Genomic DNA, 16,058 nt, shown 5'->3' with positions numbered 1-16,058 from the left:
AAACTCTTCAAGGTTTTAATTAGGGGTTAATTTTGATTACCTTAGATCAAGACCAAAACCCTTTAGTAAGAGACCCTCTCAAAAAGCAAGCAAAGAGGGGAGTTCCCACCATAGCACAGCGAAAACAAATCTGACTAGGAACCATGAGGTTGCGGGTTTGATCCCTGGCCTCACGTAGTGGGTTAAGGATCCAGCATTGCCGTGAGCTATGGTGTAGGTCACAGTTGCAGCTCAGATCTGGTATTACCGTGAGCTGTGGAGTGGGCTGGCAGCTGTAGCTCCGATTAGATTCCTAGCCTGGGAACTTCCATATGCTGCAGGTACAGCCCTGAAAAGCAAAATAAATAAATAAAAAAGCAAGCAAAGAGGTGAAGAGACTCTGGGATGGATCAATTCTTCTTACCTCCCTATTGTGGTCAAAGCCCAGAGCTCTGAGTACAACGGGTCCCCCTAAGTGTTCCATATTCAAGGGTAGAAAAAGCTTCCATAAATCCCCTTCTTGATAATTCAAAAAATATACATGGCTGAGAAGTACCACCATAAAGAAAACCAATTTGACTTTTGTCTTTTTGCATTTTCTAGGGTGGCTCCTGCGGCATATGGAGGTTCCCAGGCTAGGGGTCTAATCGGAGCTGTAGCTGCTGGCCTACACCAGAGCCACAGCAACGCTGGATCTGAGCCACGTCTGCAACCTACACCACAGCTCATGGCAATGCCAGGTCCTTAACCCACTGAGCAAGACCAGGGATAGAAGTCACAACCTCGTGGTTCCTAGTTGGATTCATTAACCACTGAGCCACAACAGAAACTCCTAGATCTTTTTTTTTTTTTAACTTTTTGTGGAAAAAAGTATTGGAGGCCAGAGAAGGCTTTCCTCTAGAATATTAGTCTTAAGGAAAAACTGGGAAAATAGTGGTATTTGGACTCATCACCTTGGACATGAAGTCCACTGTGCTAGATAAGTCATCTGCAGTCCGTTCAGAGGGTGATCAGGCAAAACAAAGTGATGTTATGGGAGCCTCTACTTGCAAAGGCTTACAGAAGAGGCGTCACGCTGAAATGATTCCAATGTGCCAAAAACATGAAAGTGACTAAAAACTGTTAATAGAAATTTAAATGTTAAACTTTTTCTTTTCTTCCTTCCTTTTTTTGTTTTTGTTTTTGTTTTTTTTTTGTTTTCTAGGGCTACACCCACGACCTACGGAAGTTCCCAGGCTAGAGGTCGAATTGACGCATCCCCATGGATACAAGCAGGGCTCTGAACCCCGTGAGCCACAACGGGAACTCCCAATGTTAAACTTTTTCTTAAGAGACAGTTGTGATGCATACTCTGCCTGATCTCAGTGAGATGTTAACATGGCAGTGACATGTGCACAGTCCCAGCTCAGCTTCTGATGTCTGAATTCGGTGCTACAGTCCTGACTCCATCACTTTTGAACTATCTGACCCTGGACAAGTTACTAAACCTGTCAGCCTCCATCTCTTCATCTACTAAATGCAGGTATTAAGAGGGTCTGCAGCTTTCAAGTTGTGAGGACACCTTGTTTTCACATGAAATGATGTATGTGAAGAACGCTCAGCTCAGCACTGGGGCTGGAGGAAAAGTCAGAGGTGGCTAGGTAGGCGGAAAGTGTGCTATAAACAGGGGGTAGGGGAGTTCCCATCGTGGCGTAGTGGAAATGAATCTTACTAGTATCCATGAGGATGCAGGTTCGATCCCTGGCCTCACTAAGTGGGTTAAGGATCTAGCATTGTTGTGAGCTGTGGTGTAGGTTGCAGGTGCGGCTTGGATCTGGCATTGCTGTGGCTGTGATGTAGGCTGGCAGCTACAGCGCTGATTCAGCTCTGAGCATGGGAACTTCCATATGCTGCAGGTGCAGCCCTAAAAAGACAAAAAAAAAAAAAAAGGCATGTGGATGGAGGGGAAAAATACAGGGCAGGATGCAGGAATAAAACTTAGTGGTGGGCAAAAGAACAAGCTGAGAGGCAAGAACAGAGGAAATGATACACTATCCCTTTGCTAAGGCTTGATGGGAAAGGCAGAGAAAAGTCAGCATCTACAAAGTCAGGAGTAGGTCCAACTCTTGCATACACTCCCTTCTTAACAAGAGGTTCAATACCCCTGGGGTCTGGCTAAGAATAAAGGTGAAGAGAGAAGATACAACCACAAGGGCTCTTTCATTTCATTTATTCCAAGGTTCCTCCTCTTTTTTTTTTTTTTTTTTTTTTTTTGGTGGTCTTTTTGCCATTTCTTGGGCCGCTCCCGTGGCATATGGAGGTTCCTGGGCTAGGGGTCGAATCAGAGCTGCAGCCGCCGGCCTATGCCAGAGCCGTGGCAACACGGGATCCGAGCCGCGTCTGTGACCTACACCACAGCTCACGGCAACGCTGGATCCTTAACCCACTGAGCAAGGCCAGGGATTGAACTGCAACCTCATGGTTCCTGGTAGGATTCATTAACCACTGCACCACCACGGGAACTCTCAATGTTCCTCCTCTTTAAAGAGACCACTTCCCAGTTCTTTATCCTTCCCCTTCGACCAAGACAGGTGAGAAGGCATTAGTACAAGTGCCCACATGATCATGATGGACAGCTCTCCGGAAAAAGGCTTAGATCAGTAACAAAATAAATACTTCTGGGGAGTTCCCCGATGGCTCAGTGGGTTAGGGATCTGGTTTGTCACTGCTGTGGCTTGGGTCACTGTGATGCAGGTTCTATACCTAGCCCAGGTACTTCCATATGTTGGGGGCACTGCCAAGCCAACAAAAACAATTAACAAAAAGGACACTCCCCTCCCAAAGAACCAAAATAAATACTTCTGCAAGGATTATGGCTCCTCCTGGGCTGTCAAGGCCACCAGTGCTGCCTGCACCTCTTCTGCCTGAGCTGGGGGCAGCAGACAGTCTTGGATGATGGCCAGAGCCGCTGCCTCTGTCAGGCTGCTGAAGTCCTGGGATGTTTTGACAGGGAGGTGCCCCGCCAGCTCACAGAGGGCAACGTTGAATGCCTCACCGTCCTTTATCCCAAAGCTGGACTTCCGGGCCCACAGAATTACTCGGACCCCTGTGAGGGTTGAGGAAGATGATGTCTTTCCAGGGGGGCTCCCCCGCGTCACAAACAAGTTATGGGCAATGTCATGGTCAGTCAGGTAGTCAGTGGCCCGACATACCCGGCTTATCAAGGCTTCCAAGCTGGGCCCTGGCCCACTTGTGTAAAAGAGGAAGCCAGGAGCTGGGGGCGCCTGGAGCAGATGTAGTCGGCCCTTGGGGTCCAGGGGTTCGCTTGGGGCCCCCTCTACGGGCAGTCTGTGGGCCAGGTAATAGCCATGCAGGTGGAGGTGGTTCACTGAGGCCAAGCCACCCAGGCTGTTGAAGCCGACACGGAAGCCCGGGTGTGAGCTCAGCAACACAGCCTCCACCCCGGCCCGCAGAGCCCCTGGCAGCAGGCGCTGGGGGAGTCCTCGCGCCGGCTCAGGCACCAGCAGCACGTGGCCCCACTCCAGGGGGCTGACGTTGATCACCACGAGGATATCCTCTTGCTGGAGGGCACCGGGGATCGGGGCTGGGTGCAAGCGGAAGAGGACTTCTCCTGGCCGGATCTGGTTGAAGTTAAACTGCTCCGGGTCAAACGCTTGCCTCACGCTCCTGATGTTTTGGGGGCGCCTTCTCTGCACACCTCGCTCCACATTCAGCTGAGCAACGAACCCCACAGCACCAGGGAGGGTTTGGGTCTGCAGCTCCCCAAGGTGGTAACGGAACAGGCCCAGCTCCATCCGCTGCCTCCAGGCCGAGCAGAGCGCAGAGTCGAAGCGAGACAGTGGCAGTGTGTCCAGGAGGCTGGGTGCATTCTTTGGCCACTGAATCCCTTCTGGTACAAGTTCCTTCTGCCTGTAGACAAAATCGGGAATGCCATGCCCTTCCCAGTCCTTGCTGTCTGGAGGTAGCAAATAGGAAGTCTCATTTGAATCACGTGTACCAGCCATGGGGCTGACCTGAAACGATCATGAGGGGTGAAAAATACATGATGCTATCCCATTTCCAGACACTTTATTTTTATTTTCAAATAAACTTTACTCTTCGGTCTGATTATAACAGTAATGTATGCCTTTGGTAAAATATTTTGAAACCACGGAAAACGCTCATAAGTTTATCATCTGCAGATTCACATACCTTTTTGCTGAATTAAAAATAAAAATTGGGAAGTTCCTGTCACGGTGCAGCGGAAACGAATCTGACTAGGAACCATGAGGTTGTGGGTTGGATCCCTGGCCTTGCTCAGCAGGTTAAGGATCCAGCGTTGCCGTGAGCTGTGGTGTAGGTTGCAGACACGGCTTGGATCTGGTGTTGCTGTGGCTCTGGCCTAGGCTGGCACTTGCAGCTCTGATTCGACTCCTGGCCTGGGAACCTCCATATACCGAAGTGTGGCCCTAAAAGGACAAAAAAAGGTGGGGGGGAGTTCCTTGGTGGCTCATTGGGTTAAGGATCTAGCACTGTTACTGCTGTGGCACAGTTTCGATCCCTGGCCCAGAAACTTTTGCATGCCCTGGGCATAGCAAAAGAAAAAAAAAATATGTGCGTGCGTGTGTGTGTATTTATGTATATGTATGTATATGTATATATATACACACACACACATATGGTTCCTGGACCAGGGATCAAACCATAGCAGTGACTGGCACCACAGTAGTGACAATGCTGGATCCTTAACCTGCTGGGCTACCATGGAACTCCTTAAATTATTCTATTAAACGTGAGTCTAGGCAAAACATTCTCTGACATCAACCGTACAAGTGTTTTCTTAGGTCAGTCTCCCAAAGCAATAGAAAGAAAAACAAAAATAAGCCAATGGGACCTAATCAAACTGACAAGCTCTTGCAGAGCAAAGGAAACCATAAAGAAAAAAAACGAAAAGACAACCTACAGAATAGGAGAAAATAGCTGCAAACAATGCAAGTCACAAGGGCTTCATCTCCAAAACATACAAACAACTCACACAACTCAACAACCAAAAAACTCAACAACCAAAAAACTCAACAACCAAAACACAAACAACCCAAATGAAACATGGGAAGACCTAAATAGACATTTCTCCAAAGAAGCTATACGGATGGCCAGTAGGCACATGAAGAAATGCTCACCACCACTAAATACTAGACAAATGCAAATCAAAACTCCAGTGAGGTACCACCTCATACTGGTCAGAATGGCCATCATTAATAAGGCTACAAATAACAAATGCTGGAGAGCGTGTGGATAAAAGGGAACCCTCGTACTCTGTTGGTGGGAATGTAAACTGACACAACCACTATGGAAAATAGTATAGAGGTTCCTCAGAAAACTAAATAGAAAACTACCATATGATTCAACAATCCCACTTCTAGGCATATATCTGGACAAAACTATTAATTCAAAAAGATATGTGCGCCCTTATGTTCACTGTAGCACTATTCACAAGAGCCAAGACATGGAATCAACCTCAAAGTCCATCAACAGATGAATGGATTAAGATGTGGTACAGGAATTCTGGTTGTGGCTCAGCAGTTAACAAACCTGACTAGTATCCATGAGGACGCAGGTTCGATCCCTGGCTTCACTCAGCGGGTTAAGGATCCCGCGTTGTCTGAGCTGTGGTGTAGGTCGCAGACATAGCTTGGATCTGAAATTGCTATGGCTCTGGCGTAGGCTGGCAGCTATAGCTCCCATTCAACCCCTAGCCTGGGAACCTCCATATGCCATGGATGAGGCCCTAAAAAGACAAAAGAAAAAAGAATTTGTCGAGCTAAGCTGAAGACAGTATTCATTTACTCTCATGCAAGCATGCATTCATTCATTCAGGGTCAAAGCCCACCTAATCCCCACTGTTGACAACCTGGGGTACCTCTTCTGTGTACCCTGCTCTGTGTTCAGCCGAGTCACAAAACCCAAGCATTTATGAAGTAACTGCTGGGTATGAGGACAGTGTAGCAAATAAGGAGAACAAAGTCCTTATCCTTATGGAACTTAACATCCTGGGGTGGAGTCAGATGATAAGCAAAAGGAAAATGTTAACTACCCGAGGTGATAGCCTTTTGTGGGAAATGGGAAATAAACAAGTGATACAACAGAGAGTGACTAAGGGGCAGGATGACAGCATTCTACCTCTTTTTTTTTGTTTTTGTCTTTTTTAGGGCCACACCTGAGGTCCCAGGCTAGGGGCTGAATTGGAGCTGTAGTTGCCAGCCTACACCACAGCCACAGCCACACCAAATCTGAGCTGCATTGCAACCTATACCACAGCTCACAACAATACTGGATCCTAACTCACTAAGCAAGGCCAGGGATAGAACCCTCGTCCTCATGGATGCTAGTTGGGTTCACTGAGCCACAATAGGAACTCCCCCCCTTTTTTTTTTTTTTGCATTCTACTTCTATAAGAGGGTGGGGCTGAGATGACAGCTGAGCTAAGACAGGAAGGATGAGAATAGGCCTCCAGTGAATAGCTGAGTAAAGCATGTTCTAGGCAAAGGAAATTCTAGGTGCAAGGCCATTAGTCCTGCAGGGCAGGTCTGTTTAAGGGATAGAAAGTGTGACCAGAAGTTTTCTTGTGGTACAGCAGGTTAAGGACCTGGCATTGTCACTGCAGGCCAAGAATCAAACCTGTACCACAGTGGTGACCCTAGCCACAGCAGTAACAACACCTGATCCTTAACCACCAGGGAACTCCAAGAGTACAATTTTGATTACTGAGTTTGAGATGCAGCCTGGGCATTCAAGAGAAGTGGTGTAGACAGATGGATAGTCAAACCTGGATATCAAGGCTAAGAATCTGGTTCAGATACAAATTTGGAATTACAGGAGTTCCCGTTGTGGCTCTGCAGAAACAAATCTGACTAGCATCCATAAGGATGCAGGTTCAATCCCTGGCCTCGCTCACTGGGTTAAGGATCCGGCGTTACCGTGAGCTGTGGTGTAGGTCGCAGACGCAACTCAGATCTGGCGTGGCTGTGGCTGTGGTGTAGGCCGGCAGCTACAGCTCTGATTTGACCCCTAGCTTGGGAACCTCCATATGCCATGGATGTGGCCCTAAAAAGCAAAAAAAAAAAAAAAAAAAAAAAAAAAATTGGAATTACATTAAAAGCCAGCGGCTAGGACCAAGATGATATCAAAAGGCTAAAAATATCAGAAAAGACAAATAGAGTCACTAGAAAGTGGGTATGGTTGTACTCAAAGTGAACTAGAAGCAAAAGCATGACCTAGGAATAAAGAGAAATACTTTAGAGTGACAAACCATACGACCATGTGACTGGACGGAACCTGTATAGGAAAACCAGGAGAAAGGAACACTAGTTGCATGTCTACGTTGTGCCCGGCATGGCCTGGGGGCTTCCCAGGTCCACCCAGGTGACCTTCACAACAAGCCTGTGCGGTGGGAAGCATCTTGGGAGAAAGGTGACAGCTTCGATTTTAGAGGCTGACAAGGTGTTTGAATTCTGGCTCTTCCATTCACTAGGGATCTGACCCTAAGCCCCTAGAACAAAGTTCATTTCCTCACCACAGCCTCTGGCCTCTGGCTTAGCTATGCCTCCCTCTCTCCTCCCCTCCTACCACTCTTCTCCTATCTACCCTGCTCCCCACTCCTCCTAAGTGTGTTCCTGTTCAGGGCCTTGGCACTTTCTGTTCCTTCAGCCTACAATACCCTTCTTCTGAGTTTTCTTCAAATGCCTGGCTCCTTCACGTCTCAGATAAAAGGTCACCACCTCAGACAAACCTGTGTGGCCATTCTAGCTCATGTCTCAAAGAAAACAAGAAGAGGGAAACTATACTGCAAGCCAGGAAAAAAATGTCTTGGGGGAAAAAAAAAGTTGGATTCACAAATCCAAGCATTGGTACTTGGACAAAAACATGATCAGTGAACAAATCTTTGAAAGACCCAGTCAAGAAACAAAATGATTTTTACAACAAATAGCTCTAGGAGCTACTTTTTTTCTTTTTAGGGCTGCACCTGTGGCATATGGAAGTTCCCGGGGGGTGGAGGTCGAATTAGAGATGCAGCTGCCAGCCTATGCCACAGCCACACCAGATCTGAGCCATGTCTGCAACCTACACCACAACTGGTGGCGATGGCAGATCTTTAATCCACTGAGCAAGGCCTCACGTATACCATCTGGGGTCTTAACCCAATGGCACCAAAACGAGAATTTTCACTAGGAGCTGTTTTTAAATCAGCCACTCAGTTTCCACTGTATCAAAGGTTAATTGGGCAGAGGAATAACAATTTCCTAACCACGCTCAGCAGGGACTGCTGGATGACTCAGAATGCATATATTTTTTTTCTTTGTTGGCTGCACCTGTGGCATGGGGAAGTTCCTGGGCCACAGCAGTGAGCCAAGCTGCTGCAGTGACAATGCCAAATCCTTAACCTGGTGAGCCACAGGAGAACTCCCCAGAGTGCCTATTTAATAATTTATAATGAGAAACACATCAAATAACACAAAAATGTTCTTAGTGGCTGGATGGTATAGTCCTTCCCCCATCACAAAAATCTACCAGGAAGCAAAACCATAATCTAAAGGTTACTCCATGAAGCAGGGTTCAGAGTCAAGTGAGAGGGCTGGGCAATCTAATTTTTTTTTTTTTTCTTTTTAGGGCCACACCCTCAGCATATGGAAGTTCCCAGTCTAAGGGTCGAATCAGAGCTACAGCTGCCGGCCGAAACCACAGCCACAGCAATGCCCGATCCGAGCCACGTTTGTGACCTACACCACCGCTCACAGCAACACCAGATCCCCAACCCACTGAGAGAGGGCAGGAATCGAACCTGCATCCTCAGGGATACTAGCCAGATTCATTCCTGCTGAGACACAACAGGAACTCCCTGGCTGGGCAATCTAGACCACAGCTGGTCACCATGGCCCAGAGCCAATTCCCAGATCTTCACCATGAAGAGATACAGTCTCACCATGAAGCAGGGATTTTCCTTTACTGTCTGGCACTCCCTCCCTCTCCTCAGTCTAGCACAGAAGATACTGTGACAGCCTCTTGCTCTTTGTCTTTTATCTTATTTATTTATTTATTTATTTATTTATTTTAAAGGCAGCATCTTGGGCATATGGAAGGTCCCTGGCTAGGGCTTGAACTGGACCTGTAGCTGCCGGCCTATGCCACAGCCACAGCAATGATGGCTCTGAGCCACATGCTGTGGCGCTCGGCTGCGACAGCAATGCTGGATCCCTAACCCACCGAGAGAGGCCAGGAATTGAACCTGAATCCTCATGGACGTAGGGTTCTTAACCCGCTGAGTCACAACAGGAACCCTGCTCTTTGCCTTTTACTGTCTGAAGACCAAGCCCTCTTGACAGAAGGAGCCTACTGTCAAGAGACTACATGCCAGTCCTTTTGACTGGTTTTGGTGTTCCCAGTGCTCTGCAGCCTCCACGTTCTGGAATGGAATATTCCCACAGTGCTGGGACTCACAGGTAGACATAGTGAGTCTTTTACTAAGTCACTCTTTGATGATCACCTAATTTTTGAGGGCCGGGAAAATTTCAGCCACCCAGCCAGCATTTACTTTACAACTGCCACTTATCAGGTCCTAGAGAGAATGATTCCCATCAATCATCATGGGGCTTACAGTTCAGCAGGGGAAACAGACATTAACCCAAGCATCACCCAAGTAAATAGAGACTGCAAACATGATACATGCTGTCAAGGAGGCGCACTGGGTCCTCTGAGAGTGTAAGACGGATTCTTAATCTAGTCTAGGGAATCAGGAGAGAATTCCCTGAGGATAGGATGGAAGAGGAACTGAGAGCCCATAATGTGGAAACCCAGAAAGCTTGAGGAGATGGCAGAGAGAGAGAATGGCTGAAGTCAGATTACAGAGGAGCTAGGATTTGGGTATTTAACCTCTTAATGGTTTTGAACTGAGACTGACATGCTCACATTTCGACTTTACAAAGATGAGCAACTGGAATGAACTCAAAGAATCAAGAATGTTATTTGTCAATGATACCTTATTAGAGCTGAAAACAACATTTAAAAAGAATCAATCTCGGGAGTTGCCGGTGTGGCTCAGTGGGTTTAAGAACCTGACATAAGTGTCCATAAGGATGCAGGTTGATCCCTGGCCTTGCTCAGTGGGTTAAGGATCCAGCACTGCTGTGAGATATGGTGTAGGTCGCAGGTACAGCTCAGATCCAGTATTGCTATGGCTGTGGTGTAGGCAGGCAGCTGCAGCTCCGATTCAACCTCTAGCCTGGGAACTTCCATATTCCACAGGTGTGGCCCTAAAAAAGAAAAAAGAATTAACTTCACCTCCATCTCCTCCACTCCGTAGTTTGTCATTCCTCACCTTTTGGAACAGTATAGGTTCATTTATTCATGCATATATTCAATAAATACCGAGCACCTATTAACTGTCAAGTACTGTCCTGGGGATTGAGAGGGGACAAGAGCAACAAATCAGCTTCAGTCCATACCTCCTCTGAGCACGCAGTTTTGAATGCAGGGTGGGGTCAGAGGACGGCATGTAGGCTGGAGTGAGGAACACATCAGTGGGGAGGCTTGAAAAGAGCCTCGGACTGAAGCAACCACTTTCTAAAGGCCCGAGTCTAGACAAGTCACCGAACCCCTCTGGGCCTCAGGATTTCCACACCTGTAAAATGGGAACTTACCTTGAAGAACTGTTTTAAGAATCGAAGCTAACTATACACGGTACTCGGCATTCACTGGGCCCTCAGTAAACAGCCTCAGTAGACAGCAAGATTATGGCTATTTCTGGAGAGGTGGCACGAGACTGCAACACGTACAGCAGGTGCTCAGTGATAACATCTGAGTGCAAAAGCCCTCCCTGGCACCTTCTGCAGCTCTATACCAAAAAAAACAAACAACCCCATCCAAAAATGGGCAGAAGAAGATCTAAACAGACAGTTCTCCAAAGACATACAGATGGCTGAGAAACACACCGAAAAGATATTCAACATCACTCATTATTAGAGAAATGCAAATCAAAACCACGATGAGGTACCACCTTACACCAGTCAGAAGGGCCATCATCAAAAAGTCTACAAACAATAAGTGCTGGAGAGGGTGTGGAGAAAAAGAAACCTATTACACTGTTGGTGGGAATGTAAATTGGTACAGCCACTGTGAAAAACAGTATGGAGATGCCTCAGAAAACTAAACATAGAACTACCATTTGATCCAGCAATCCCACTCCTGGGCATCTATCCAGAGAAAACCACGACTCGAAAAGACACATGTACTCCGATGCTCACCTTCACTGCAGCACTATTTGCAATAGCCAAGACATGGAAACAACCTAAATGTCCATTGACAGAGGAGTGGATCAAGAAAAGGTGGTACATATACACAATGGAATATTACTCAGCCATTAAAAGGAACGAAATACCGGCATTTTTAGCAACATGGATGGACCTAGAAATTATCAGGCTAAGTGAAGTCAGCCATACAATGAGACACCAACATCAAATGCTTTCACTGACATGTGGAATCTGCAAAAAGAACAGACTGAACTTCTTTGCAGAACAGATGCTGACTCACAGACACAGAAAAACTTATGGTCTCCGGAGGAGACAGTTTGGGGGGTGGGGGGATGTGCTTGGGTTATGGGATGAAAATCCTGTGAAACTGGATTGTTATGATTATTATACAACTACAGATGTGATAAATTCATTTGAGAAATTAAAAAAAAAAAAGCCTTCGCTGGGAAAAGGGGCTGCCGAACGCCTCGGACCACTCAGCGAGTCACGACGTTTCTCGGTCACCCTGGTTCTAGACACATGCCTGATGCCCCTTACCTGACTCCGTCCAAGGCCGCCACCGCTGCCACCCGCTGCAGGTGAGGTGGTTGCACCACGCGACTTCCGCCAAAAGCATAGCGAGGGCGTGGCGTCCTTAACGCATGCGCATCCGGCACGCAGGCGCGCGGCGCGGCGCGGCCCGGCCCGCCCCGCCCATCCCGCCGGCGGGGCCGTGCGGCCTGGGCTCCGCCCCGGAGCGTCCGGCCCCGCCCCGGGCCCCGCCTCCAGCTCGCCAGGAACCGCCTGGAGCCGGGAGCCAGTAGGCTGAACGCGGCTGGGAGCGCCTGGGAGCTTCGAGGTGGGGGCGGGCCCGGGGGCGGAGGCCCCTGGAGCGGTTGCCGCGGGGACCGGACGGTGACGCTGCGGGAGGGCGGAAGTGAGAAAGTTGCCGGGGTCCGGAGAAGAGTTCGCGGAGGTCTGCGCGCAGCGCGGCGATGGGGGGCTCGGGCAGTCGCCTGTCCAAGGAGCTGCTGGCTGAGTACCAGGTGCGCAAGACGCGGGTCCCCAGGAAGTTTGCGCGAGGCTCGGTGTTCGAGAGGCGGGTCCTCGAGCGGCGGCAGATCGGACGCGGCCTCTGGCCTCTAGGCGGCCCGCTGACCCCGTTTCTTGTTTCGCCTTTCAGGACTTGACGTTCCTGACCAAGCAGGAGATTCTCCTGTAAGTGCTGTCTCGAAACTCACTTCTGCGATCCTCTAGAGGCGGCTTCGGGGGCTCGGGTGGGCGTGGGGCTTCTGTTTTAGAGATGCGCAAACTAAGGCCCCGCCATAGGGGATAGGGGGACTGGGGCCTGCCTGAGGTCAACATCTGAGCCGGAACTGGAAACTCGGCCCTGGGCCCTAGTCTGTGCCCTCTTCCTGGCACGCCCTCCCTGCCTGCCCCGGCTGACCCAGCGGTGCACCGCGGAACCACCTCGCAGCCTCCAGCCAAAGTTGGGCGCTCTTTGACCCCGCGCTCCACGGGCTTCTGCATAAGCGCATTTCCTGCCACAGTTCGGCAGGGGCTGTAGTTCAGGGTTGCTTTGCCTACTGACAAAGCCAGGGAGGCTTTGGGGAGCCTGGCTCCTTTACCTCAATAATACAGTAACCGTTAACGCACTTACCATGCACCAGCCTGTGTTAACAGGGTGCCTACGTTACCTAATGTAACCCTCACGAGGGAGGTATGGGGATAGTGAAACAGGTTCAGAGAATTTGGGGAACTCACCTAAGGCTACACTTAGTAAGAGGGTTTGACCTGGGGCTAGACGCCCCCTACCAAGCGGGGGGTGGGGGGAGCACCGTTATGTGACCTGGGCACTTGAGTGAGGAGCTTCCTGGTTTTTCTCCGCAAAAATAATCCCAGTGGGAATGAGGTGGGGCCTAAGGAGGCGATAGCTCAGGATAGCTGCTTTGAGGAGCTGCAGGAGATTCCTGAAATGAGATGAGCATGGGATTTCACTTTAGCTTTTTTCCCTTGTTCTTCAGGGCCAACTTCTAGCTCCTTCCCTGACCTCTCCATCCCTCAGGAAGCCTAGAAACAGGGCCCAGCACAGTGCCTGGGAGACAGCAGGCCCTCAGTTAAAAACCCACTGCAAGAATGGACTCCCAGCCTTTGCTGTCTTGTGATGTATCTCCTTTAGGCTTATCATGCCTGAGACTCAGAGGTTATATGTATGGGGCTCAGCTCCTCACCTGGTTGATAATGGGCAGCAAAGCAAGGAGTGGGGATATAACACAAACAGGAAGACACCCCAACGGCTTCCCCTCCTGCCAGAGCCCACAGGAGGTTTTGTGAGCTGCTTCCCCAGGAGCACCGAGGTGTGGAGGAGTCCCTGCAGGTGCGAGTGTCCTTGGAGCAGATCCTCAGCCTTCCAGAGCTCAAGGTGCCAGCCCCTCAGCCTCCCTCTGCTATTCCTTTTGAGATTGTGCAGCCATTCTAGTCTTTGCTCTGTTCTGGGGGCTAGGGCTCTACCATAATCCTCCAGAGGGATTATCTAGAAGGGTGTTTTGTCAACTGGGGTTCTCAGACCTACTCTTGGAGATTCAGAGTTTCATCCTTTAGGAGGAGATGAATTACCTAATCAAAGCTTGAGAAATTCTAGTCTAGAGGCTGATTGCCTCTCCATAGGGCTGCTCTGAAAATTTCCATGCAAAGGGCCTGGCCTGGTGCCATAACACAGTAAGTGCTCAGTTAAACGATTGTGTTTTACAATAACCAGCCCATCTTGTTCCCTTTGCTTAGGACGATGTCCTCTTCCTTCTCTGCTCCCAGGCCTTCCTTTGGGTTAAGCTCTGACTCCCAAGAAGCTGTCCCTGTCCCTTCCCCAGCTGAGCCATTGGTCCTCCTGGCCTCTGTGCAGCCCCAAAGCGCTGATCGTTCTCCTCCATGAACCTGAAACTGCTCCCCCCAGTTTCCTGATGGGGTTTGAGTGTGACTTGGGCTGCATCCCGCCTGCGGTGTTCATAAGCGGCTTTCTTGCCTAGGCCAACCCCTTTAAGGAACGAATCTGCAAGGTCTTCTCCACATCACCAACCAGAGACAGCCTGAGCTTTGAGGACTTCTTAGACCTCCTCAGTGTGTTCAGTGACACAGCAACCCCAGACATCAAGTCCCACTATGCCTTCCGCATCTTCGGTAAGGACCAGGAGCCAGGCAGGATACCAGTGCTTCCGACGTGCACTCAGTGGGGGGGCACTGCTTGGGAGCCGGGGGGCATTCATGGAGCCTTAGAGGTCATCCTGACCACATCCTTTCTGCCTTCCTGTTTCTGGTCCCTAGACTTTGATGATGATGGAACCCTGAACAGAGAAGACTTGAGCCAGCTCGTGAACTGCCTCACAGGAGAGGGTGAGGATACCCGGCTCAGTGCTTCCGAGATGAAGCAGCTCATCGACAATGTGAGCATTGGGGCCGGCCTGGCTGGGGAGCAGGAGGGAAAGGTTGGGCTTCAACCTGAAGCTGTCCCTTTCCCAGATCCTAGAAGAGTCTGACATCGATAGGGATGGGACCATCAATCTCTCTGAGTTCCAGCACGTCATCTCACGCTCACCAGACTTTGCCAGGTATGACCACAGTTCCCATCTACTGCACGGGGTCTCTCTCTTTTTCTTTTTTAGGGCCGCACCCACGGCATATGGAGGTTCCCAGGCTAGGGGTCGAATTGGAGCTGTAGCGGCTGGCCTATGCCACAGCCACAGCAACGTGGGATCCAACCCGAGACTTCGACCTACACCACAGCTCAGGGCAACACTGGATCCCTGACCCACTGAGGCCAGGGATTGAACCCACATCCTGATGGATACTAGTTGAGTTCATTACCACTGAGCCATAATGGGAACCCCCGGTCTCTTATTATGGGAGGTGGTAGCTGGGGTGAGAAAGCTGCCTGCCTCCTGTAATCGTCTTAGGGTGGCTCTTCTTTTTTGCTTTTAAGAGCTGCACCCATGGCATATGGAAGTTCCCAGGCTAGGGATCAAATCGGAGCTGTAGCTGCCAGCCTACACCACAGCCATAGCGATGTAGGATCCTTAACTCTCTGAGAGAGGCCAGGGATTGAACCCACATCCTCATGAATCCTAGTCAGGTTCATTACCGCTGAGCCACGACAGGAACTCCAGGGTAGCTCTTCTAAAGGAAACTCACGATGTGGGGCACAGCCCATTCCAAAGGGTCTCGTGGGAGAGGTGGTAAGTTGGGGGTTAGGCCCTACCCTCCTCTTGAAAACCCAATGCATCCTTCTCTTGTTTAGCTCCTTTAAAATCGTCCTGTGACAGGAGGCACAGCATGTCCCAGCATCCTGTCGAAGAACCTTCCCACTGCTGAGCTGTGGCCAGGGTTTCACCCGTGTTGCCAGGGCCGGCCAAGCTGGCCCAGCCTGGAGCTGGCACTGTGCAGTCTTGCCTGGGGCAGGGGAGGGCCTTCCACCTCAGGGCCTCTCCCCTCATTGCCATTGTCATCGCTCTGTGTTTCTACTAATCAATAATAAAATAAAAGATTCAAAAGTTTTTGAGCCTTCGTGTAATACTAGCAAAGCTGGTATGAAGAAGGAGTGGACCTCTAGGGGCCTTTGGTTACATCGGGAATAACTAGGATCTAAAGAAGGGGACAGCAGGATGTCAAACTGTCCCCTGCCCCCCCATCCCCTCTGGTGCGGGCGAGTATGAAGGGGCAGCAGGAAGGCTGTGGTGGTGGTTACATGAATTTCTTTTCTTTTTTTTTTTTTTTTTGGTCTTTTTAGGGCTGCACTCACAGCATATGGAAGTTCCCAGGCTAGGGGTC

At 49.6% G+C, this 16,058-nt stretch overlaps 2 protein-coding genes across 3 annotated transcripts; one reads left to right on the top strand and one right to left on the bottom strand.

Moving 5' to 3' along the window:
• Positions 1–2,172: 2,172 nt before the first annotated feature.
• On the bottom strand, positions 2,173–11,875 carry GDPGP1 (GDP-D-glucose phosphorylase 1). Its single transcript, XM_003482236.5, has 2 exons — positions 11,799–11,875; positions 2,173–3,992 (listed from the first exon to the last, which is right to left on the bottom strand). Exon 2 carries the CDS (start codon positions 3,981–3,983, stop codon positions 2,829–2,831), a length of 1,155 nt encoding a protein of 384 aa, XP_003482284.1. The 5' UTR covers positions 3,984–3,992; positions 11,799–11,875; the 3' UTR covers positions 2,173–2,828.
• Positions 11,876–12,150: 275 nt separating this feature from the next.
• Positions 12,151–15,784, top strand: CIB1 (calcium and integrin binding 1). Of its 2 annotated transcripts, XM_021098979.2 has the most exons (7): positions 12,151–12,286; positions 12,424–12,458; positions 13,554–13,662; positions 14,264–14,414; positions 14,559–14,677; positions 14,754–14,842; positions 15,529–15,784. In XM_021098979.2, the coding sequence occupies exons 1-7, from the start codon at positions 12,236–12,238 to the stop codon at positions 15,548–15,550; spliced, it is 576 nt and encodes a 191-aa protein (XP_020954638.1). In that variant the 5' UTR covers positions 12,151–12,235; the 3' UTR covers positions 15,551–15,784. The 2 variants fall into 2 exon arrangements, with proteins under 2 accessions (XP_020954638.1, XP_084824819.1); XM_084968693.1 differs by lacking the exons at positions 12,424–12,458; positions 13,554–13,662.
• Positions 15,785–16,058: the final 274 nt, after the last annotated feature.

This window comes from Sus scrofa, chromosome 7, assembly GCF_054392235.1.
Source record: "Sus scrofa isolate SSC_HxYL_T2T_F1_AM1 chromosome 7, Sscrofa_HxYL_maternal_Yorkshire_Landrace_v2.0, whole genome shotgun sequence".
Taxonomy (NCBI): domain Eukaryota; kingdom Metazoa; phylum Chordata; class Mammalia; order Artiodactyla; family Suidae; genus Sus; species Sus scrofa.
Note: the sequence above shows the minus strand (reverse complement) of the source record. Positions and strands in the feature narration are given on the sequence as shown.

Bases quoted from the DNA above. Each gene is read 5' to 3' on its own strand.
- GDPGP1 (XM_003482236.5), bottom strand. From the start codon at position 3,983: ATGGCTGGTACACGTGATTCAAATGAGACTTCCTATTTGCTACCTCCA.
- CIB1 (XM_021098979.2), top strand. From the start codon at position 12,236: ATGGGGGGCTCGGGCAGTCGCCTGTCCAAGGAGCTGCTGGCTGAGTAC. The intron at 13,663-14,263 runs GTGCCAGCCCCT...TTTCTTGCCTAG, and splicing joins TCAGCCTTCCAGAGCTCAAG to GCCAACCCCTTTAAGGAACG. The intron at 14,678-14,753 runs GTGAGCATTGGG...TCCCTTTCCCAG, and splicing joins TGAAGCAGCTCATCGACAAT to ATCCTAGAAGAGTCTGACAT.